This window comes from Lynx canadensis, chromosome E3, assembly GCF_007474595.2.
Source record: "Lynx canadensis isolate LIC74 chromosome E3, mLynCan4.pri.v2, whole genome shotgun sequence".
Classification (NCBI taxonomy): Eukaryota; Metazoa; Chordata; class Mammalia; order Carnivora; family Felidae; genus Lynx; species Lynx canadensis.
In genome coordinates, this window is record NC_044318.1 from 10848130 (window position 1) to 10873956 (window position 25827).

Consider the following 25827-nt stretch of genomic DNA (forward strand, 5'->3'; position numbering starts at 1 on the left):
GACTCTCAACTTTATGAGGACAAGGTACAAAATAAATAGATCTGACCTGAAATGATGACAGCTCACTATGTAACAAGGTATAAATTTATAACTCCCCCATCCCTCACCAGGGACAGATTTTTATTACGAATCTGAATGCTTAACAACACTTGCCTTAAACGATGTGATGTGGCCGAAGTCTACAGTCACACCCAGGGGCGGGCACAGGTATCAGGTGACACCTACAAGAGCCAGGGAGAGCTTGCCGCACCATCCCCTGCGGGGCAGAGGTCTGGACCTGGCACAGTCCAGCTTCTCTCTTTAGACTCCCCGAAAACACTGTTCTGGCAGTTCGAGCCACAGAAGGTCAGATGTACTGAAATGCCTGATAGCCCCCCACGCCCCGAGAGGAGCACAAGTGCCGGAAGTGGAGGCTGAGGGAGAGAGAGAAGGCGCATACGACAGGAGAGCTCCATGAAGCATGCCACACTGGGCGTGAAAGGCGGGGCTGGGCCTACACCTCAGCATCAGCACCTGTGAGCCTGCTGGAAAGACAGCCTCTCAAGCCCATCCCAGGCCCACTGCCTACTGAGGCAGAGTCTGCATTTTAACAAATCTCCACGTGATCTGTATGCAAGTCCAAGTTTGAGAAGCACTGACCTGTAACTAATAGGTTGAACTGCCTAAATGTGTTTGATCAGAAACAGGTGCAAAGTGATTTTTGTTTCCCTCTACTGAAATAATGGCTTGGGGGAATTATTATTGTTTTTGCATATTTTGCAATTCATTTTTAGGTCCCTGTGTGTCCAGCTCAGGTAATTTCCAAAATCGATAAAAGAATGCAGTCAGGGACCCTAATTGGTGAGTATGATAAGGCCAAGGTCAAATTTTGAGTATTTGTAGAATGAATGCATTAAAGAATAAAGCGAGTTGATTAAACTAAGACCTCATACTTGACCTAGGTGGTACCAAACAAGACTATAATCTTCAGAAACATCTGACACAACCTTCTAGTAATGTCTATAGGGTACTTACTGTTAATACATCATAAAACATGTATGTATTTAACTAAAACACCTGAATATAAATAAGAATGTCCACGGGGAACTGAAGTTTTTCAATGTTAATTTGTGTAACAAATTCGAAAAGCTGGTGTAGAAGCTGATGCTATTGTAACAAATGAGCACAGATGTAGTAGTCTGAAACTACACATTCATTATCTCAGTTTCTGTGGGTTGGGGTTCTAAGGCGGGGCTTAGCTGGGTCCTCTGCTCAGGGTCTCTCACAAGCTGCAATTATAGTGTCAGCCAGCAGGGAGGTCTCATAGGGAGACTCACACGGGGCAGGATCTGCTTCCAAGTGCACTTATGGGGCTGTCGACTAGATTCCTTGCTGGCTGTGGACCAGAAGCTACCCTCGGTTCCCTGCCAGGTGGGCCTCTCCAAGCTGGCAGCTGGTAACATGGAAACTTGTTTCATCAAGCCAGCAAGGGAGAGGGTCTGCCAGCAAAGGAAGTTATGTAACCTGGTGATGGAAGCGATATTCCATCACTCTGCTGTGTTCTATTCATTATAATCAAGTTGCTAGCCCAGCCCACACTCAAGGACAGAGGATCACAGAGGCCACGGATACTAGCAGGTGGGGATCATTGGGACCATCTGAGAGTCTGTCTGCCACGGAGGGTGATACTGAACAAGGCCTAGCCTCACATGACCACACGTTTACATCTGCCCCTCCTGCACTGAGCTGTGTGAGCCCATTTACTGGAGTCCATCCCCAGGAGGCTGAAGGCTTACCTTATAGAAGCCATCCTTTGCCCACTAAAGTACTGGGAATTTTCAGTGTGGGAAGGACTTGCAGAATTACCAACCCCCTCATTTAACCAACAGGGGATACTGAGGCCTGGCTAGGAGTCTCAGTCATGGTTCAAGTTCAAGACCACACGCTTAATGAGCAGCAGCTTCTATTATCCAGGATCTCAGTGCTGTGGGGCTGGCTTGGAGAGGACAGAGCCAAAAAGGAGACGGAATGTGTCCTGGGCTGCTGCAAGCTGTCCACCTCCATAAAGACATTTTTATCTCCAAAAAGTTTCCTTTGAATGGAACATCTTGGTAAATAGGAAAACCGTACACAGGGATGATGCTGGCAGGCTTTTCCCCAGTAGGCCGTGATGCTCACAGTTCCTGCCAGTAGCACAGGGCTGATTCAGGGTACAGGCTCGAGCCCGGAACATCCATCTTCTATGGGACGCTAATTGGTGATTTTTTCCAGAGATGACAAACCCCGGGTCTCTGGATGCGGTCTGGCTAGCACATGTGTTTTGTTTGGCCCACGGAGTAGTTATAAAATTTTGAATGTGTCGCCAACATTTTAAATTCACCAGTTTCCTATAGATACCCGTTTTCCTGGATTCTCTCGGGAAACGTGGCCAAAGCAGGCCCAAGTGGAGTATGCTGACTGGCTGGGCAGAGCAGCAGTTCCCATCAAAGGAGGTGTGTGCTCTGGAATTCACCATGGGCCACACTCAGTCCACACTTGGCCCGTATCTAGGGTAACTCTTCCATTTTGCTTAGAGGTATGGATGAGGAGACTCAGCAAGGTCAAGGTTAGGTAACTTAATCAAGCTCTAACGAGGGCTGAGAGGCAGAACCGGGCCTACCACGCCACAGAACCCTGACCTCGGGGCAGGTGGTCACACAGGTGAGATTACAGAGAAGACATGTGGCCAGAAGTGCCAAGGTCTGTCCAAACGATATGCCAGAAAAAAACAAGCTCTGAGTTACCATAATAAATAGGACCAGAGCCTAAACCAAATTAATTTTAAAATTTAGTTTTTAAAAATCGAAATTAATTTTTATTTTATATATACATATATTTTTAATGTTTACTTATTTTTGAGAGACAGAGAGAGAGCGCACAAGCAGGGAGGGGCAGAGAGAGAGGGAGAGAGAGAATCTGAAGCAGGCTCCAGGCTCTGAGCTGTCAGCACAGAGCTCAACGTGGGATTTGAACGCACAAACTGCGAGATCATGACCTGAGCTGAAGTCGGACACTTAACCGACTAAGCCGCCCAGGCGCCCCAAAAACATAAACTAATTTAAAAACACCTTCGTAAAGGAAAAATTGGCCTTAGGGAGAAATGTGCTTCAGCCGTTGTATACAGAGTATCAAGATTTGACCACTTCCATGGGGGTGCCTGGGTGGCTCAGCGGGTTAAGCGCCCGACTTCAGCTCAGTTCATGATCTCACAGTCTGTGAGTTCGAGCCCCACATCTGTCTCTATGCTGACAGCTCAGACCCTGGAGCCTGCCTCAGATTCTGTGTCTCCCTCTCTCTCTGCCCCTCCCCTGCTCATGCTCTGTCTCTCTTTGTCTCAAAAATAAATAAAAACATTAAAAAAAAAAAAAGATTTGACCACTTCCTGATTTCTGCTAATTATCATGATAGAGACTGTCACAGAAAACCGCCTTTCAACACTGAGGAATAAAAAGACAGTGGATTTGGGTGGTATTAAACTATAGACAGTAGAAGCCAGGGACTCTTCTCTAAGCATTACTGGGTGCAAAGCAACTGCACACATCGTAGAATCTTAAAGACCTTTAAAAACCCACACAATGCCTTAGCACTAATCCTTCCTCTGAGACTGTTTACACGCCAGTGTCCCACCAGAAAGGCACTCAGTCTGCAAATGCTCTTTGCAGTTGGCACTTTTAACATCGGCAACTAAATGTCGTCTTGGGTTTGTCTCTGCCAATACGTTTCCCTGTCCCTCATTTTTACTATACCTTTCAGGCATATTTGTCAGCTGTTAATGAAAGCTGACTTTTTAACATACACCAAGAATTAGAAACTGCATTGATCCGTTCACCATTGCCGGTTAATCAATGACTAACTGTAATAAATGCATCCCAAAAGCAAATGAATCACTATTTTCATCACCCTACCAGGAAAAGGCCTACACGAGGTGGTCATGCCGTTAATTAATAACCCAACACTGTAACAATCTGTGCTCTCCTGAGGTGCTACACCTGTTACTTCACAGGCAACTTAATTTTCATCAAGTGAAGTCTCATTTTCTAAATCTCGTTTGCTTTTTGGGAGATCCTGGTTAAGAAGTCTGATGATTATGACACCACATCACTACACTCCAAGACTATTTAAAAGTCTGATGTCTGGGCTCCTGTTAACTTCTCGGACTCAGTATCATACACGAACTGGGCCCAGAGGGGCCACATTTCTCCATTTGACGAGAAAGCCATAGAACTCGCTAAAAGAGTGAGTAGAAAGTAGTAGGTCTGCTTTCCTGGATACGCCCAAGCTTCCGGCTCGTGCCTTACACCTTACAACACTCCCACAAGCAAATTCATCACCTTCCCTTCAAGACTGGCCTCTTACCCTGATGGCCCTGAGCTTGCCACCATGGTCCCCAGTCCACCTATCTAAAGATGAGACGGTCCGGTGTTACTGGGCCCTTTCAGCTGCCGGGTGGATGCACCCACATCTGCAGCGCTCCGCAGCACGTCCTTGACCTCCGCAGCCCTAGCACCTTGGGTCAGGGTCCACCACTCCCCCCGGGGCCGCCAGGACAGCTCTACGCAGTGCTTCCCGCGCTGACTGCCACTGTGACTCTTCCTAAAACACGAACACTGATCACCAAGCTCCCTTGCTGAAGGGTCACTATGCTCCAACCCCCACGAGGAAAGGCCCACATTCGTGTTCCCTTCCCAGCATACTGTCAGCATGTATCACTGGGTCGCTGGCATGTGAGGGGCACTCAGTAAACAAACATTCAGTGAAGGGATAAATGAAGAGGTCGATGGATCCTCGTGCATTCTGGCTCAGACACTTAGGCACTTTGGGTCACACTGTGAGAGTCTACCAGCTAAACTGCCCACTGCTCCCACTACACGGTGGCTCTCACCCAGGGATGATTTTGATCCCCTGGGGGCATCTGGCATTCGGTGGAGGGAGGCCAGGGACGCTGCTTGACATCCCACATTACATCAGTAGTCCAGCCTTAAGGCCAACACGCGGACATCCAGAAACCCAACACCAAACATGCCACAGGGTCTCTCTCCCCCCACCCCCACCCCCGCCCCTGACAGACCCTCATCTGCTCCTCAAACACAGGCCACGCTGCCCCTCCTTCCTGGGGCGATGCTCCCCTTCTACTAACCTTTCCGGCTAAGACTCCACCACCCCTCCTGGCCCAGACCAAAGCCTACCTCCCTCCGCTGCAAAAGCAGGCACAGCTCTTCCGTCCCCCCCGCCTTCAGCAGGTTGTCCTAGCGCCCGCTACATGACAGGGGCCACACGGGTCGCTGGACACTCAGCTGCGAGCAAAGCCACAGGTCCCATTCTTTAAGACTAACTTACACAGTAGCGGGGAGGTGCACGGTCATGGAGAAGAGTGACTGCTGGGTGGGAGGGCTGTGGCTGGATGAAGCAGTGAGGCCACATGACAGCTGAGGTGTGAATGACGGCCAGAGCCAGACGCAGGGTAGCTGTAGGCACACACCCCAGGCAAGGACAGGCCCTGACACCAGGGGCAGATGTGAACGGAGGGCAGGGGACCGATCACACCAAGACATGTGGGCATGGGCAAGGGCGTAAAGGCTAGGTGCCACTCGGGCCTCCACCTCCCAAAGCCCTCACCTGGTGCCAGCATAGCCTAGACTCGGAGGCCTGTGTGCCAGGCTCAAACCTCATTTCCACCCTATACCACCCATGTCGCACGATGCAAGTTCTTAACCTCTCGGGGCCTTGGTTTCCTCACCCGTAAAGTAAGAATACCACTCCTACCTCAAAAGGGCTGTTGTGAAGAATTAGGGAGTTAATACATGTAAAGCATTTGCGCTAGGCACACAGTAAGCAGTCAGCGGTGAGCTTGTGTTATCACGACTGTTATTCTTGGTAACTCCTACCCTTGTCTTAGTGGAGACAAAACCAACAAAATCCTACCCATCCCTTTACCCCCCCACAGCACATAGTGGGGCACAGAAAATATCTGATGATACAGATACACAAACACACACACACAATTACATGCTTTGGTCTTAACATCCTGTCCTCCACATACTGGAGATACTGCTTTGGTTATAAAACAGCAAAGATGGGCAGCTTTACAGCTGTCTGGAGGCTTTCTGGCTAAAGAGCAAATGCCAACGAAATGCAATTTTTACAGTTTCTCATGGTAGCCATCTGCACAGTGAATCACAACCTAAATGTCTTCAGCAACACCCCTCATCTTCTCTGAGGATTAATCTTATTTCAGCGGTTACAAACAACAACAACAACAACAACAACAACAACAACAACAACAACAACAACACAATAGGAGAAAAGCAATCTTTACCACCTCGGGACTCCTTCTGGCTTAACAACCCAAATGTCCCAACTGGAAGCCTGCCAGGACTTACACCCCATTTAATAGCGTCATCCATCAGTGGTTGTCCGGGGCTGGAGTGGGGGGTAGGGTGAGAGCTAAGGGGTGTGGGGTTTCTTTCTGGGGTGATGAAAATGTTCCAAAATCGACTGTGGCAATGGTTACACAACTCTTTTGAACAGACTAAGAGCCACTGGGTTGTACACTGTAGAAGGGTGAACCGTATGGTATGCGAAGCTATTAAAAATAATGGTGCCCTTCGGGGCTCCCTCTTCCCCCAAATAATTAACTGTGACAGCCACATCCTCAGAGTCTCCATATGACTTTTCCTAAGCAGCAAGGTGAATTTATCCAACCTCTCTTTTCTTTGCCTAAATGCATTCAAAGGTACTTTGTGAGACACACAAAAGCTTCTGAGTCATAGCTTGGCTGCCACATTTGCCATTTGGGGATAAAGGACCTGGCAAAATCTTTACCTGCAACCCTTCAGAGAAGTAAAAAGGCAGACGGGCCAGGACTCCTTGGCCAGGTGGCTTTCGGCATCACTGGCTTTGGCCAATGCAGTTCTGGCCAACAGCTAAAGGGGGGAAAGGCATTTCCCGAACCTCCCCCCTTTTCCAAAGCAGAAGCCCATTTGGGGTTTGCCTTTTGGGGGTGGGTGTTTGCTAGGACTTGCTTCCTACCATCACCCATGTTCCCCTGCCAAGCGGGCAGGCGGCCGCTGGCCCGGGTGGTGCTTCGGGGAGAAGTGGCAGAAGGCACTGTCTCTGGGCCGAAGCGCCCTGCAGGCACAAGGCTGGGCAAACAGAGGCTCTGGATGCAGAAGGCGAGCCTTCCTCAGGGCAGACGCAGCCCCGAGAGGGCGCCCACCTGGTAACAAGAACCTCCTTTAACACACACTTGTGAGCAGCGCACAAACCTCAGGGCCACGTAGGGTGGTTTGCAAGGGATCTTCTTGATTTGGTTCTTTGGTTTCTGCTTTGTCCAGAGGATACATGCTGGAAGCAATGGGTTAGGCAGACACAGGAACATGATCAAAGGGATAGTGTATTCGTTCATATCTACTCATTTATTTATATAACGAACGGTCAGTGAGTGGCCACCACTCCTAACACTATCCTAGGTCTGGGCCTCCTGCCCTCCAGAAATTTATCGTCTAGAGGCATGAAAAGACATGAAAGTCACAGGAATAAATATACAACTATTAAGTTGTAATAAGTGTGGTAAAGGAAAAGAATGAGGGAAGGGGAGTAACAGGGCCCTAACTGAAAATGGTAGGATCAGCATGGGTTTCTTTTAAAATGGTACATGAAGAGGGGCACCTGGGTGGCTCAGTCAGTCGAGCGTCCGACTTTGGCTCAGGTCATGGTCTCATAGTTCATGAGTTCAAGCCCCATGTTGGGTCCTGGGCTGGCAGCTCGGAGCCTGGAGCCTGCTTCCAATTCTGTTGTCTCCCTCTCTCCCTGCCCCTCACCGACTCATGCTCTGTCTCTCTTTCTCTCTCTCAAAAATAAACATTAAAAAAAAACAAAAAATGGTACATGACGAACAAGAGGCCGGAGAGAGAGGAAGAGAGGGACAGGCAAAAGTCATGTCAAGGGATGATGGGCCCAATTTTCGTTTCAAAGAGATGGCTCTGAATGCTTTACGGGGAATGGACTGTTGGGGCACGAGGGGAGGCAGAAGGCTGCTGGAGGCGTCCAGGGAGAGATGTGGGTGGCTGGGGGTCACGGAGCTGGGAAGGGAACGGATGAACAAAACCAAGGTGAGCTCTGCAGGTTGCAGGGGCAGGGCTGTGAAGACAAGGGGAGAAGGAGAGGTCAGCAATGACGCCTAGGCTTCTGACCGCACAGGACTTGGGGGAAGACTGGAGAAGGAGCAGACTGGGCAGGAGACGGAAAGTTGTGGCCTATTCTAGTATGTTCTGGGGGCGAAGCCAAAGGGCCAGCAGCCAGAAGGGCTGTGTTCCCTTCCTGGACCTCCCAACTCCTAGTTTAGGACCTGAAATCACCAAAGTGTCTCAGCGCCCGCCCTCATGTAAATGAAGCCAATGCACATATCATCACAGCTGCATCTTAGACAGTTCTGGCCAACACTCTGTCTTCGTTTTACAAACGAGAACCTACAACATTAGTGTGACTAGGTTTTTGTTGTTGTTGTTCTTGTTCTTTTAAACAAGAGTACTCAGAGGCTTTGGGCATTCTTTCACTCAACCAGTATTTCCTGATTGGCTGGCTGCATATCCCACCGGGTTCTAAGAGCAGCTAATAGCAGTTCTCGGGCTCCTGGAGCCTCCAGATACCAGGACCCCATGTTATTGCCTGTAACTAATTGCAGGGTTTGGCAAAGTTAAAAATCACATGCTTCACAAATATAAAAAGCTGCCAGTTAGTCCTCTCTGGGAAACAGACGCTCTCTTAACAAACCTCCAGATTTACCAACACTCTGCATGCCCTCTGCAAAGGCGTGGACTGTCAACCAATGTCCCTGAAGAAGCTGGCTCCATGTGTCCATCAGGCGCTTGTCCCCAAACCCGTTCATGCTAATGCTTATTTTTAAGTCACTCAATTAAACATGTAAACCAGAGAAGTATGAATCGTAAAAAGGGTTGTTTCTAATAAAGCTAAGATAGATGCTTTGGGAAGACTCAGTAAAAGGCAAGCTGGTGAAAATAAAGCACTATTCAATTAGGTGTTGTGCAGAGAAGTCTAAAAGATTAGAGAGAAAAGAAAGTATAAACCCAGAAGAATTCTTCACTCAGAGTGCTTTCTTTCCAAGTGATTTTTAACTGACTACTCCACTGGAAAAAACCCAAACTGGAAAAGATTCATTATGGGTGTTGTTTATGCAAGAAAGGCTCCATGGCAGGCCCATCTGTAAACCCATACTCCAAGACAAGTCCTTGGCCCGACCTCAAAAGAATGGTAAATGGATGTACATTTATAGTTTACATTAAAAGGAAACGTTAAAAGAATGTATAATTTTTTTAATTCCCCTGTTTAGCTATTTTTTTCTATTCATTGACCAATTATGAGGTTTCTACTGTAGTAAGAAAAAAATAAAAGGAAATTTTCTAATAATTAGACACTTCCCCACACCATACATAAAAATTAATTCAGTATGAACCCAGACATCAATGTACAAGCTTTAACTAGAATACTCTTAGAGAAAACACAGAAGTAAATCTTCATGATTTGGGGTTAGGCAAAGGTTTCTTAGATAGGACATCAAAAACACAAGTGATAACAAAAGAGTTGATAATTTGGACTTCATAAAAATTAAAAATTCTGGTGCTGCACAGGATATCACAAAGCAAGTGAAAGGAGAATCCACAGAATGGGAGAAAATATTTGCAAATCACAGACTGGGTAAGGGATCTGTATTCAGTATATATAAAGAACACTTACAACTCAATAAAAACACAACGCAATTAAAACTGGGCCAAAGGGCAGGATGGGGGGCGTGGGAAATAGGGCAAAGGATCTGAAAAGATATTTCTTCAAAGAAAGACTGTGGCCAGTCAGCATGTGAAATGTTCAACATCATTAGCCATTAGGAAAATGCAAACCAACATCACAATGAAATACCAATTCATACCCATATGGTTGGTTACAATCAAAAACACAGATGATGACAAGTGTTGGCAAGGATATGGAGAATATGAACCCATATACCTTAGCAGTGGCAATGCAAAATGGTGCAGATGCTTTGTAAAACAGTTTGGAAGTTCCTCAAAATGTCAAACGTAGTTACTTATATGACCCAGCAATTCCAATCTTCAGTATCTACCCAAAAGAAATGAAATCGATGTCCATAGAAAGATTTGTATGTGGATGTTCATATCAGCTGTATTTATAACAGCCAGCGGCCAAACTGGGGAATGTCAGTCAGTGTCCAAATGCTCGTCAATGGGTGAATGGATAAACATGATGTGGTTTCTCCATACAACGGAATACCATTCAGTAAAAAGGAACAAAGTATTGATACTCTTGAAAAAATTATGCTAAGGGAAAGAAGCCAGTCACAAAAGACCACAGATTTTATGATGCCATTTATATGAAATGTCCAGAGAAGGCAAAGCAATGGAGGTAAATTAGTAGTTTCCGGTGCACCAAGTGGAAACAGGAAAGGACTGCAAACGGGCAAAAAGTTTTTTTGGGGGAGATACTAAACTCCTGACACCATACCACTCTACAGATTTATTAAGAACCGCTGAACATGAGTGAATGTTATGGTACCTCAATAAAGTTATTACAAAAAATAGGAAGGCACTCAAAAATAAAAGTTCATTTATCTCTTGGAAGTGTTATGGTGTGAACATTTTATAAACTAATTTTGACTGATGGTAATATCGAGGAGGGGATAATCAAAATTCTTCTTTTAGTCACAGGAGTCCTTCTCAAATAAGAGATAACTGGTTCCGCCTAACTGTATGGCATCGTTAAAAGCATTTATTTCAGGTTCTTCATTGATGTTAGAATTTTTCAAACCGCAACATTTTCAGCCCCGTTGAGACCTGGATAAACATGTTGTCCAGAAATGAGTTCTTAGTTGAGATCTGCAAGGCATGGGGCACGTTATTTTTTGGGAGATTCCATTTATTTTCTGCCCCGTGAGAAAGGGACCGAGAAATATTCAGGATTAGTGAATACGGTCGGCTCCTCTGAAACAGCTACAAGTGTAAAATATGTAGGGACATGATCTTTCTAAGAAAACCACCAAACAGCCCTATTCTCTAAGAGGGAACATATTGTGGTGGTAAAATGAACTGGGGAAAAAAAGAAAAAACACTTTAGGACCTGAAAACAAATAGATATAGGTAATTTGTAAACCCATTTTATCTTGACAGTTCTCACTTTTAGAATTTTTTTTCAACACAGATGTCGTAAATTTCTCAGAAAAACAATTATTTGCTAGGAGATAGTAGTCTTAATTAGGATGTGTCAAGGAAATATAATTATCAATTTGCCTAATTAAAATGAATATGTGAACATGCCTGAGGAATGTGAACCTTCTGCAAAAAGACATGTACAATTTACTTTTTACAAACATCTGTCGACGGAGCCTAGCAGATCACGTTAACAGGGACTGGATGACTGAAGCCAGGCTTCACAGACAACACTGGAAGAAGTGCACACGAATGCTGCCACTCACAGAAACCACCAGGGGGGAAATGGTCTTAAGGTGCTTACCACGGACGTCATGTTCGTCTGTGGTTCCCCAATTCTTCTCTTGAATCCTAAACCCCAATGTAACGACACGCGGAGGTGGGGAGCCACAGGTCACCTTAGGGAGCCAGGAGGTCACCGTGATGAGATGAATGCCTTCTGAAAGAGACCCCGGAGTGCTCCTTCCCCACTTCCACCATGTGAGGGCACAAGAAGACGGTCTAGGAACTGGGTGGATGGCCCCCACACTCGGATTCTGATCTCTGGACTTCCAGCCTCCAGAACCGTGGGGAGTAAGTGTCTGTTGCTGACCAGCCGCCTAGTCTACGGGCTTTGTTATGACAGCCTGAATGGACTCAGCCGGCACTCTTTCACTTACCTGCCAGGTTCCACTAGAGAAATAAACTGTTTAGCTAATGCTGGAGGGGACTTCGAGGAACGAGTATGAGGCTGATCAGGGCTGCGATTTCAGGCAGCGTGGCTCGAGTTAACCAAGCTTCTTTCACAGGGAGGGTATATTTTGGCAAGAGACCGGGAAAAGCCAGTTCCTTCCCTTTCTCCTCCCAGCCTGCCTCTGGAGCAACCCTACCAGTTTGAGGCTCTATATTCCCACAGAGTCTGGAATGGCACGGGACCCACGAAAAGCATCTCTCGAAGTTGCTAGCAATGCTAGCAGGAAATGAGGACTCGAGGAAAACTCAGTAAAAGCAATGGAGGCACCTTGGGGGTGGACTAGGGGTCCAGCACCCAGGGAAGTGAACCCATAAGACTGGGCGTTCCAAGCCCAACCCTCCAAGGCCAGGCCTCTGAAAGCCCTGCGCTAAATGGCCCACACTGAGCATGCCCACTGGTGCTAAGGGAAGCCCAGGGTCATTCTCCTTCTTCCTACCTCAGCAAGGTAAGTATCCCGTCATTTTCTCTTCTAAGGCTTTCTCTCCCCACCTCCCCATTCTTGTCCAGCTCAACGAGTGTCTTGTTCTCCGTACCCCCTATGGCAACACCAGTGGGTCAGTCAGCTTTGACATCTGAGTATCCCCAAAATCTCCGTCAGAAATCCACCCCCATCACATGCACCTCCAGCTACCACAATAAATCCAAAGTGAACAACGTGGTGCTACGGAAATGCTGCTGCGAGATGAGTTCTTGGGCCCCAGCTTGCAATCAGATTGCGCCCCAAGTTCCTCACAAACACAAATTCTTTTCAGACCCTTCTTTCCAAAATGGAAATCTGATCACGTGTCCTTGTTTCCTCACACATGCAGCTGAAACCTCGTTGACGCGCTGTTAAGACAAAACTCCTCAATTACTCACCACCCATCCTCCAGCCTCACGGACCACCACATCCCCACCCCCATCCTTCCCTTTCCCCACCCGGCCAAGCCACAAACTTTCACACTTGTTCTACCCGTGATACACAGCGGTCTTTTCCTCCCTTTGTGGCCCTGACGTCTGTACTCCTCCTTCTGCAGAGAGCACACCCCTGCCTCAGGAAAGACACTCCACAAATGCCCAGCAGCAGAATGGATAAAATAGGCAATATATCCATTGGAATACTGCCCAGGAAGAAAACGAGTGAACTGGAGCTACTTCTATGAAAACAGATAAATCTCAAAACCCTCAAGCTGGGCGAAAAAAGGTATATTAAAATATTTAGAGAATGGGCACTATAGCAGATTGTATTTTCCCCAAATCCACCAAACTTCTATCTCTGGCCCCACACACCCTTCCAGAACCTTGCCACTCCCCATCAAGAGCTGCGAAGAAAGAAAAGAACAAGGTCTTAGGGCAGAGAACTTCAGCAGGAACCTACTTTACATAGGGTGGCCAGGGGAAAAAATCTGACTAGAGGAAGTGACTGAATTTTAAAACAGGGTCTGAAGGCTGAGAACAGACCAGGTCCAGCGGCCTGGCTATTCATCAGCTATGGGAGCAGAGGACAGAAAGGCCTTCAAGAAAACGAGTGAGGCAGGAGAAGCGTGCAAAAGACCACACGACAAGCACAAATCAAGGAAGGGGAGCACAGGCTAGATCATGCAGGGCATCTGGGGTGACGTCCCCGGGGTTACAAAACTGGTGAGTGCCGTGGGAAGGATTCTTGACTGCGGGCCGCAAAAAGCCAGAGAGGACCAAGACACCAGGAACAAACCTCCCTCTCGACTTATGCCTCCAGGGCTCACATTCACTTAGCACCTAGGCTGTATCGGGCACTGAGTTATAAAAATACTTTCAACTTGTTAACGCTTCCCCATAAAGTTTGTTTTTCGTAATCCATTTTTACAACGAGAGTGATTATCTAAATCCAAACTCCAAGCACTTAATTTGACACGTCGCCGGGCTGCACTCCCGCTTTGCGATGGGCGGGCGCTATACACAATCTGGTGGATGACGCCTATTGCAGGAAGAAACGGGATTGTGGAGTATAAAATGCACCGTGGCGAACCACCACAATGAAAATAACCGCATCTGACACGCACCGGGCGCCTATGAGCGCCACACGTAAGATCACGGTTACGATTCCCGGCTTGCAGGTGGGGAAACTGAGGCCAAGGCTTGCGGAGTAACGTGGGCGAGGCAGGACTGAAACCCCCCGCTCCTGTGAAGCACGCTTTGCCGCTTTACTCCATCTCCTCCTCTCAGGGAAGTCAGGTCAAGGCCAGCGGAGGCCCCAGCGCCCGGACACCCCGTCTCTCAACAGCGCCCCTCGAAGCCCCGAGGGCGGGCGGTGAGGCCGCTACTGCGGTCCCCAACCTCCGGTGCAGCCCCCGAAGCGGTCCGGCTGGAGGCGCGCGCGCCCAAACCGACGGTTCCCCAGACGCAAGGTTCCGCAGCCTTGAAGTCATCCCCTCCCCGGGCGAAAGGCCGGCAGTACCTGAGGGAAACGCGTCCAGGGTCCTGCCCCGGGCTCTGCGGAAAACACCCCCCGCCTCCGCAGCCGACATGGCGAGCGAGTTTCCGGCTTCCCCTAAGTACCCAGGGTGGGAGGCAGCGGCACGGCACGGCACGACACGGCACGGCACAGCCCAACCACCTGGCCCGTGGTGCCCCGCTGGGGGCGGCGCCCTTTGCTCCGTGCGGGGCAGGAGGGCGGTTGCGCGGGGCTCCGCCGCTCGGGGCGCCGCTAGTGCTGCCTGAGCGGGGCGGAAGCGTGAGCGGCCTCTCTGGGATCGACTGGGGCGCCTGGCGAGTGGGGGCGCCTAGACTGAGACCTGCGTGCATGCGCAGAGGGGGTGCTCCTGGGCTCTGGCAGGAGGCAGTGGGGCGGGGAGTGGGAGAGGGAAGGGGGTCCTTCCTTTCTGTAAACATTGCTCGGTTTCGCAAATAAAAGTACAGGGCGTCCAGTTAGTTGGGATTTCAGGCAAACAACGAATGATTGTTCAGTATAAGTATATCCCATGCAATATTTGGGAGATACTTACACTCACATTTTTTCGTGGTTTATCTGAAATTCCAGTTATCTGTGCTCCTGTATTTTATCCCGCAACCCTAGCTTGAGGCCGGAGGAGGTGGGCCCCGTTTCAGGACAGTCCTTCAAGCCACCAGCTGTGATCTAGGACACCTGATCATGAGACATTCCAGGTTCCATGTCGTCTTCACTATCATCCTGTGAATGTCATCATCGCTCATTTAATCTGAGCACCAGCGCCAGGAGATGGTGCCGCCTTTAGTTGCGTTTGTTGGAAGGGGAAACTGATGCTCAGAGAGGTGGAACAGTTTGCACAAGGTGACACATCTGGAAAAGTAGTGGAGCTGCCTCCGATTCAAAATAGGATCCGTCCAGCAAAAGCAAAAAAAAAAAAAAAAAGAAAAAAAAAAAAAGAAAAGGCCTTTGCACTAAATACTTTAAGCCAGTGTTTGTGGAAGTTGCTGTAAACACATTCCAGGAGAATTTCCACCTACTGAATCCAAATCTCTAAGAGAAGGGTTTTTAACTCCCTGACAGTGTGGAGAACAAAGGCAAAAGAAATGGAGAAAAAACTTAAATCTCCCTGCAACTTGCAGCCCACTGACAAGTCCTTGGGACAGGCAGAGTGACCTTCCTTTATCTCTACCCGCCCCCCATCCCCCGCAAGATATATTTTAGCAATCATCCTCCAAGCATATGACCCACTGACATACATGTGAAGGGTCTCATGACTAAGGTTTCACTAGACAGTAGTAAATGACCTTATCTTAACAGCAGCTAGCCACTCAACGTCCTGGAAGCCTTTCTGCCAAATTACTTAGAGACTTAGGCTATCCCTAAACCCCTCCCAACTTGAAAGTATATTAACAGTCACCCCTCACAACCCCAGTGCAGCTCTTTCTGCCCATGAGTCCTGTCCCAGTGCTTTAATAAAACCTCCTTTTTTTGCACCAAAACTTTGTCTCAAGAATTCTTTATTGACTGTTCACTCCTGGACCCCAACATATCATATCACCTAAGGAGTTCTTTTCATCTGCCAAGTTTGGGAAATTCTCTTAACTAGCTGCCTACATCGGAAGCACCCTTTGGATCACAAAACTGACCGGGACAACTTTTCCTCCAATCTCGGACAAAAGTTTTAATAGCAAATGGTAAGTACTCGATGTATGTTAGGCATTATCATAATCATTATTATTAATCGCCATGTCCCTACTGCCTGCATACAGTCTGGCCCAGCGGAGGATTTTCAGGAAGCATGCAAGAGGTTATGACTAGATGCAAATTAAAAGTCCCAATGGTGGCCTCAAGGCCCTGCAAGTTCCAGCCCTTGCCTACCCCTCATCCACTAAGGGTTCTGTTTCAGTTCCTTACACATGCAAAACCAGTTCCTTTTTTGGCACATGCAATTCCTTCTGCTTAGAAGGCATGCGTCCATTTAAACATCAAGGCCTCTGCTTAAATCACACTTCCAAGAAGAAGCCTTACCCCCATGCATGCACACACTCTTCCTATCTAAACCAGGTCTCCCTCGTTCTTTTTAGTACCTTCCGTTATTTTCTCTCCTAGCCCTTGTCATAGTGGGTGCTATCACCACGCGTGGTCATTATTTGCCAATGTAATGATTTGTTTCAGGTGTAATTATTTGTTCCCTGACGTCTTCCCCAGCTCGACTGTTAAGGTCCACCAGGGTGGCTACCTTGACAGTCTAGCTCACCAAGCGGGGGTGTTCTTGAGGCATAGACACTCTGATGGCGGCTGCATGAATAAATGGATTATAAATATCTTGGCAACATAACCCTGACTTGAACCTGGGCAGTGGTTGGGCGTAGCTCTGTTGGTAGTGATGAGTGACCTCAGAACTACATCGTCACGCCAGATAAGGGTAATGGCTACAACTAGGGCCACCCGGGTGGCTCAGTGGGTTAAGCATCTGACTTCAGCTCAAGTCACGATCTCATGCTCTGTGAGTTTGAGCCCCGCGTCGGGCCCTGTGCTGACAGCGTGGAGCCTGGAAGCTGCTTTTGATTCCGTGTCTTCCTCTCTCTCTGCTCCTCCCCTGCTCGTGCTCTGTCTCTCAAAAATAAATAAACATTAAAAAAATAATAATAATGGTTACAACTAAACCTGCCCACCGTTGAGTCCCAGTAGCCTCTTAGCTCATTACCTGTCCAGTCCTCTCCTAATCACTATACAGGCCAGGGGTTCTACTCTCTTCTGACCATGCTCCTCCAGCTCATACCCTCCTCTGTTCCGCTGTCTGCCTGGCAGGTGAGAGGAGGCAGAGAGGCAGCAAGAGAAGAGCACATTCCTGAGCAGCAGGACTTATTCTGCTGGACCCGTCCAAGTCCACTTCCTGGCTCTGCAACCTTGAGCAAGTCATGTAATGCTTCTGAGCTTCAGCATCTGCATTTAAAATTATAATCATAGCACCAACCTCATATGCATTTGGGAGAAGTCAATGCAGCTCTGGGCAGTTTCTGGAACATACTAGGTGCTTCATACATTCTTTTTCTGAGTCGATATTGTTATTGTTGTTAGACTACCCTTCAACTCATTCTGTTCTAGTCAAAATTCTCTTTCAGGACTGGGCATTCAGGAGTAACCTCTTATATCAGTCAGGTACCCTGTCTTAGCAAATAACCAAAAATCCGTTCAAATTGGCTTAATCAGAAAAGAAATCCACTGGCATATATAAATAAAAACCCTACAGCAGCTTCAGATGAGGTTTGATCAAGCTGCTCATATGCTGTTATAAGAATCCAACTTCTCTCCACTTACGCTCTCTGCCTTTTGTCATTTTGGCTTTATCTGCAGTCGCCATGCAGAGAACTCTTTCCCATCCCTTGAAAGTTCCAGGCTCCCCCTTCACAGGAGCATAATGGTTACAACAGTTCCAGACCACACTCTCATGAGACACATGTAGGGAGAAGAAAAATCTCTTTTTCTCAGAAGCCCCCAGGAAACATCCCTTTGCATCGCTGCAGTGCCAGTGGGAATATGTATTCCTTTCTGAAAGTCAGAAGATAAATGGCAGGTTTAGAATGACTGAAGGCATAAGGGCCATCCTTACGGAGGTGTCGTATCGATGTCACTCAAACCACCTGCCTGAGGATTAAGAGCATAATTCTCTTCAGATGAGATCTGGACACACCTATTGCCCTGATAAAGGTGGAGTGGCTAATTGTTTTTAAGCGCCAGCAGAGAATGCACTGGATTCCCCAGGCACAAGTGAGGGGTGGGAGTGAGGGGAGGGAGAGCATATCAGCTAGTGACTACCATGCCTCCGTCCCACCCTTTAAAAACTGCTCCATCATAGCCTGCCTCCATGAAGTAAGGAGAACAATTTGCCTTAACACTCAAAGGCCCGAGGCTGCTGAGCTTTTATAGTTCTTCCATCCACTTTTTAAAGATCCACGGTCTCCTCCTGTCAGGCTGTGAGCTGTCACCTCTCACTGTTTCTGGAATCTGCCGGTAGCCAAGTCCTCACTCTACCTCCTTCTCTTGTCTGCCCAGGTGTGCGAATCCAGATGACAAAGGTTGTTAGGATTCAGAGCCGGACTGGTTTACAGATTTGAGCCGGTAGGCTTGCATCAGAGCTCAGTGCCTCATTTAGAGAAAAGTGCTCGGGCTTGACCTTAATGGATGTAGTCATTCCTGGTTGGACTGTGTGACAGTGTTATGTCACATTGGCTGGCCCCCCAAACCTTATTCTGGACGGTTGGGGTTTTTTTGTTTGTTTGTTTGGTTGGTTTTTGGTTTTTTTGTGATACTCTTCTTTAGATAAGATTTACATTTAAATCAGTGGACTTTGAGGAATGCACGTTGGGCTCCATAATGTGGGTGGGCCTTGTCTAATCAGTTGAAGATCTGAATAGAACAAATGAATGATTCCTCAAGCATGAAGGTAGTCAGCCAGCAGATGGCCTTTGGATTTCAACTGTGGCACGGCTCTTCCTGGTTCTCCAGCTTGCCGGCTCACCTTGCAGATTTTGGCCTCCATAACTGTGTGAGCCAATTCCTTAAAATAAATCTCTTTCTATATATCTACCCATCTTTGCTTCTGTTCCTCCAGAGAACCCTGACTCACACAGCTTGTCAGAGGCCTTTTTTGGAAGTGTTGAAGTCCCAGAGTGAGGCTTTAATTCAGGTTGGTATCATCATCCTAGAAGGAAGGATACTATCCTGATGCACCATTTTCGATACATGGAAACCTGAGACACAATATAATGACTCAGCAACGTGGGTGTCAGATGCCTCTCACCTTTACCCACTCCTGACCCTTCAGCTGGGACTCAGGAATGATGGACCAGGGATGGGGTCAAGGAAAAGGGCAGTCCAGGGGGATGTCAGTTTTTTACATTTGATTGTCTTTTAAGAACTGAAAATAAATAACTTGGACCAGGTCAACATGGCATGAGTACTTCAGACCCCAAAAGTCAGTGGTTTGGGTTTTTTATTTTTAATTTATTGACTTCACCGATATTGCCATAGGCTTGGTATTAACAGGACCTCCATAATCTCCCCCTTCCCAAGGCATTAGAGGATTTCAGAAATGTTTCAGGCGTGCTCATGTTCTCCCGTGTCACAGTTAAATCATGTCCTTGAGACCTTTTAGACATCGCTGCAATCTCTTGGGTGAGCTGCATAGCTTACAGATTGTGTTTTCATTATTAGAAACAAAATGTAACTGTTATGCATGATGCTGTGTATAATTATCTTTTATGAGTGTCTGCCAAGCCCTTACACACGTTTTTTCTATTATCCCTCAAACAAAATAAAGTTACACCTCATTTAAAAATTTTTTTAATGTTTTATTTTTGAGAGAGAGAGAGAGAGACAGGGTGCGAGCAGGGGAGAGGCGGGGGGTGGGTAGATATAGACTATGAAGCAGGCTCCAGGCTCTAGGCTGTCACCACAGAGCCTGACGCAAGGCTCAAACTCATGAACCGCAAGATCATAACCTGAGCTGTAGTCAGAAGCTTAACTGACTGAGCCACCCAGGCGTCCCAAGTTTCACCTCATTTTAAAATTGGGACTAGGGAGTCTCGAGGAAGCCAAGGAATTGTGCCTGAGTCACCCTGCCATTTACCAAACCAGCAAAGCCCACATCCCCTCTCTTCACCCTCTTTCTGCCTCTCAGGGCCAATTTCCAGGTTTGTTAGGTGTTGGGTCTCCTTGCTGCCTACCACCTGGTTTTAAGAGTTTCTTAAGTCTTTGAAAACGTGCCCCCTTTGGATGCAATCATTTAGGCTATTCAGTGACATGACCTGAATTCAAGCTCCTTCTACTTACCAGCTCTGTGACCTTAGGCAAGTCACTTAACCTCTCTGAGCTACGTTTCCCTCACCTGCACGGTGAGCGTCATCATGTTTACCTACAGAGTGGTTGGCAGGACTCGGTGACGTAGCATATTTAATGTACGTCTCACCACACATAATAATTGCTCAATAAATAGCTTGTGGCTGTTACCCTCTCGGATTAGACTTCCCCGGGTGACGGGGCACGGAGGCGGGGCTTGTGCACGGAGGCGGGACTTCCTGACATTTAGAGCCTGGGGATGAAGAATGTGAGTTGTATCGCCAGCCCCAGTGAAGGCCCACCGGGCAGAACTCGTCACATACCGTTTCTTCAGATTCAGCTGACCATTACAGTAGCCACTAGCCACACACGACTACTTAAGTTAACCAAAATTAAATACAATCAAAATGACAGTTCTTCAGTTCCACTAGGCACATTTCAAGTGCTCAGTAGCCACATGGGACCAGGATGACCAGAGTTAGGGGGTGGAGGAGGGGTGGGGAAAGATACAGTACGGGCAGTTAAACCTGAATTTCAGATAAAGTAGGTCCCCACCCACTTACACTAAAAAGCCATGTGTTGTTTATCCGAAATCCAAATCTACCTGGGCATCATACTTTACCTGGCTAGGACCACCAGACTGGAGAGCACAGAAGGGGAATGTTCCCATCACTGCAGAAATTTCTATTGGATGGCACTGCTCCAGAACATTAACGGGCGAGGGAAGCCAATGAAACTTACCCACTACCCAACTACTATAATAAAGTTGTTGGCCTTTGAAGCGGTTAATACTAATTATTCCAATTCTTTTTCATCCAAACATTTGGATTTTTTAAAAATTTTGAAATGTTTATTTACTTTTGAGAGAGAGCAAGAGCGAGAGGGGAGGGGCAGAGAGAAAGAATCTGAAGCAGGCTCCAGGCTCCGAGCTGTCAGCACGGAGCCCAACACCAGCATCAAACTCACAAACTGTGAGATCATGACCTGAGCCGAAGTCGGACACTTAACCAACTGAGCCGCCCAGGCGCCCCCAAACGTTTGAATTTAATTTCCTCATTTCGGCTCTTGCTCCTCCATTTTATTTTCTTTTTTATCCCCCCTGCATTGCCTAATACCCCTCGTAAATAATCATCTCCTGGCATGATTGTAGGGCCTTCCTCTTTGCCATTTTCATTTTCATCTGTATCACGAATTCAGCCTCCCGAGCCGTTTAAATATTTTGCAACCATTCACTTCGTGGCATGAAAAATCCTTTTTTCCCTTTCTCAGCAAGAATGAGTGTTCTCCTGAAAGCTCCAATCCTCTTGACTCAACTACATATTGAATGCACAGTCTGATCGCCTTGCAGTGTTGGGGAATCTTAACAAAACGACGAGACTGCCAGTTGACCCGTGAGCCGGACCCGGGCACTGGAGGGTCCTCACCTGTTCCCCTGTCCTTGGAAGGTGACTTCTGCTTGCCTCGCCTGCTCTCAGAGGCTGCTCCAAGAACACAGCCTTGAGATAGCGATGTGGTATTGAGAACACCTGCATGGGACACATGACTGACCCCAGGGAGGGTCTGTTTATCAGCTTTCAAGATCTGGCAGGTGGGTGTGGGGATCCATTCATCTTGCCACCCAAGGCAAGCCTTGAATGCAAGTTCCCTTTGCGTATTAAAACTTTGGCCAAAAAATAAGTAAAGCTTCCAGATACCAGCCTGGAGTGGTCTGCCTTTTTTTTCCCCTACCTCTCCCCGCCCTCTGAGAACAGGAGCCAGTTTCAGGTTATACCCAGGAGGCTCCCAAAAGGATCCTGAACCAACACAGGGATATACACTCCCCAAGGCACGTATATATCTCCAATGGAAGAAACCAAGTGTCCAGAACTGACCTGACACATAGGAAAACCTCAATCAATACGTGTTGAATTGTCTCCAATTTGCTTCTCGATTAAACTTACTAACGTCAGCAGTCCAAAAGGCAGATTTCAAATTCTGTTATTCCTCCCCCTGCCTTAGCATTGGATCGGTTTGCAGTGAATGACAACCACAACCGAATTCTACGTGTTTCAACCCCTGCCTCTCCTACTGCTACTTTTCTTTAATTTGTCATGTGTCCATGAAAAGTCACTGCATTTGGTTCCTGGCCGTCTCTGGATAACATTTCTGCCAGCGGAGGCTCAGGACCAACTGGAAAGTCATTGGAAAACACTGCAGACACCTGTCCCTCCCTCTGCTTTCATTTTGTTTTTCCGTCTCCATCCTGCTGGGCACTGTTTGAGTCAAATCCTACGTGTGCTAAAGTCGGAACGATGCTTTGTTTCCCACAGAAAGGAATGACTCCACACAAGTCTGAATCTAATGAGTCCGACTGGTTTTTGTCTTTCCAAAGCACTGGCCCAGTTTTTTTTACTGACCCAATGTCCTGGAGAAGTAAAGGCTGTGTCCAGAGCACTCCAACAGCACTGGATTTTATCTCTTGGGACCTCTGACCACACTCGTCTCAGGGAGTGCTTCTCAACCCTGGTTGCACGTCAAGATCAGTGGCCTGGAGACCTTTTAAGCACACATTCCCGGCTTCGCCCTGGAGTGTCTGATTGGATGAGTCTCGGGTAAGGCCTGAGAATTAACCTGAAACGTGCCCCAGGTGATCCTGGCACGCAGATAGGGTGACGGAATGCTTGTCTACACTCTAAGATGGGGCCAGCTACCAGAATCAGGTAGACAGCCGGTGAACATTACAGCCTATGGCTGCAGGTCGGATGAAAGAAGGACGGTAACATTCGCTGCATCGCTGGGCACTGGGATATGTGCCTTTTTAACACAGGGTCCCATTTAAGTATCTACAGAATCTTGAGAGCTTGTGTGTTGAAGGGTCCCCCGAAATTCGTGTCTACCCAGAACCCATATTATGTGACCTTATTTTGGAAACAGGGTCTTTGCAGATGTAATCAAGTTAAGATGAGGTCATTCTGGAGTAGGACGACCCTAATCTGATGGCCTGTGTCCTTCTAAGAAAAGGACACCCTGGGACAGGGAAGAAGGCCATGTGGTGAAAGTGACAGACACTGGAGTGATACATCTACAGGCCAAAGATCACGAAGGATTGCAGCCAACCGCCTGTAGCTTGGACAGCAGCAAGGAAGGATTCTTCCCTAGAACCCTCTGAGGGAGCACAGCCTGCTGACACTTTGATTTTTGGCTTCTAGACTCCAGAGCTGAGAGAGAGTCTATTTCTGTTGTTTTAAGCCATCCACTTGGTGCTAATTTGTTGTGGCAGCCCCAGAAAATGAATACAGATTTGTATTATTGCCATTTGACAGATAGGAAAATTGAGGCGGTATGAAGGACACAGAGCAGTTAGACGTGGGCCCTGTCCCCATAATGTATACCAGGGCTCTAGGAAAGGACCACAGGCAGATGGAGAGCCTGGGCTCCGGAGGAGATAGACGCGGATAGCATCTCAGCTCCAAATCTCACTTATCGTCTCACTTCAGGCAAACCCCCTTAGTGTCCACTGAGGCACAGTATCCTTGTTTTCAAAATGGAATATTTCTACAGAGTTTTGGGGAGATGTATATGAGAAATGGCAGGAAAAACACCTTCAGTGGCACATGGTCCCCTCTCCAAACACTGGTACCTGTTATGATTGTCCATATTATTGGTATTAATAGTAGATGGAGCTGGCCAGGAATCAAAATTTAATTCTGATTTTGTGCTAATGCGTCACCCTTTAACGTGGCCCTAGTGCCTTTGGTCAACAAAATCAACTGGAGGTGAGGGAGGAGGGTCTTGAGCTCCCCCTAGAGGTGAGCGTGGGTTACAAACCATGTGAGGAGAGGAAGGGAAGGGAGGAAATCTATCTGCGGGACATCAGGAAGAAAGCTGATTAGGTGGTCCCGGAAGGGGCAAAACCTTGAACCCTAGGCAGACGAGTTGCTTTAAGACAGACAGATGGGCAGACTATGGTTTTGGTTGGAAGGAACTAGATGTGAAGAGAGCAAGAGAAAACTGAAATGGCTAGGTGGAAAGTTCTGGCAGTCAGAATGGAAAAGAAAAAAATGTAGGACAGAGCTACTATGAAACAGAGGACCTGGTGACAGAATGAATTCAGGCACTCTAAAGCAGGAATCCAAGGTTTGGGTTTCCAGCCTGAGAAAATAGAAGAAAAGCTGATTGTCCTCTCGGAAACAAGTTAGTTGCTCTCTCAGAAGCGAGAGCCAGTTCAGCGGTAGCAGGGAAATGATGAATTAGTTTTTCAGCAAGAGGAATTTGATGACATTTTTATCCTTGTATGACCCTTCTTTGCTAACGCTCTATTCATATGTTTTGCCGACCACCAGGGGAGTCCGGTATTATGGAAGATGGAAATGGTAACGTGTGAAATTTAAGGCATCTCTTGAATTTCCCAGGGAAAGTCTAACTACCTAATAAAGCTTTTTTTTTTTTTTTAACGTTTATTTGTTTTTGAGAGAAGACAGAGACAGAGCACAAGTGGGGAAGGGACAGAGAGAGAGAGAGAGAGAGAGAGAGAGAATCTGAAGCAGGCTCCAGGCTCTGAGCTGTTAGCACAGAGTCTCATGTGGGACTTGAACCCAGGAACTGTGAGATCGTGACTTGAGTTGAAGTCCGACGCTCAACCAACTGAGCCACCCAGGTGCCCCAATAAAGCTTGGATCTTTACAAAATGTTAAAGCAATGAAGAGAAGATGAGAGTGTTTTGTAATCCTATCCTTCCCAGACATCACTAAACAGTTTTAGATATACAGGTGTCAATATAGACACATCTCAACTTTAGTAGGCCTATATGAATGTGTTTGTGTGCACATGCATGTGACTGTGTATTAGGGATTGGGGGGGGGGGTCCAAGAACTATCTTCTTAGCTCTGTAACAATATTTTATTAGATATATAGGAAGATCAATATATCTCTCATCTCTGATAAAAGCAAATTTGGAGGACATGGCTGGTTTAGGTAACCAAGTGGGTTTTCTAATGCTTTCTGCCTCTAAATTAGACTTTCGCCAGTCATTGCCCAGCCAGACAATGATCAGCATCTCCCAACAGGGGCAGAAACTGCCCCCCTGAACGTGCCTGGCTGAGGGGAGAGCACATAACAGGAGGCCAGCTCTGGAACCAGGCTGACCCAGTAAGAGGAAGTATGCATGCACAGTTCATCCTTGACAAGTGACCAATCAGAGAAGTCCGCCCTCCTCCCTCTGGATGGAGAAGAGTAGTAAAGGGAGGGATAGAGAAGAGTCAGGAAGGCCCTGTCCAGAGAAACACAATGGAGTGGGGAGTAAGGGTGCAAAATATTAGAATTCATATGTTTGTTTCCCAGACTTTTTCATTACCCTCAGAGCTCCATGAAAATGCTCAGGGGGATAAAAGAATGCTGTTTTGTAAGCTGCTTTTTTCACTTACTGTGTTGATGCTGATGCCATTATACATAGGGCGCACGCATGCATACGTGTGTGTGTGTGTGTGTGTGTGTGTGTGTGTGTGTGTGTAAAATTTCATTGTTCCACAATGCCATTTGCATTCTATTCTGGGTTTGTTTCAAATTCTCTTCTTCTCAATACAACTATTTGAAATTGCTGTTTTCATATACCAAAA

The 25827-nt window shown here is 47.3% G+C and overlaps 1 protein-coding gene across 3 annotated transcripts in view; it reads right to left on the bottom strand.

Annotated features, from left to right (window-relative positions):
* The window catches only part of CPPED1 (calcineurin like phosphoesterase domain containing 1), a 111112-nt gene extending 96501 nt beyond the window's left edge, over positions 1-14611 (bottom strand). The window contains exon 1 of one of the 3 annotated variants that reach the window (XM_030300979.1): positions 14402-14611. In XM_030300979.1, the coding sequence (XP_030156839.1) occupies positions 14402-14471 (70 nt within the window). In that variant the 5' untranslated portion in view covers positions 14472-14611. Of the gene's footprint in view, positions 1-14006; positions 14322-14401 lie in introns of those variants that run through there. The other 2 variants (XM_030300982.1, XM_030300980.1) reach the window with 2 other exon arrangements.
* Between the last annotated feature and the right edge of the window lie 11216 nt (positions 14612-25827).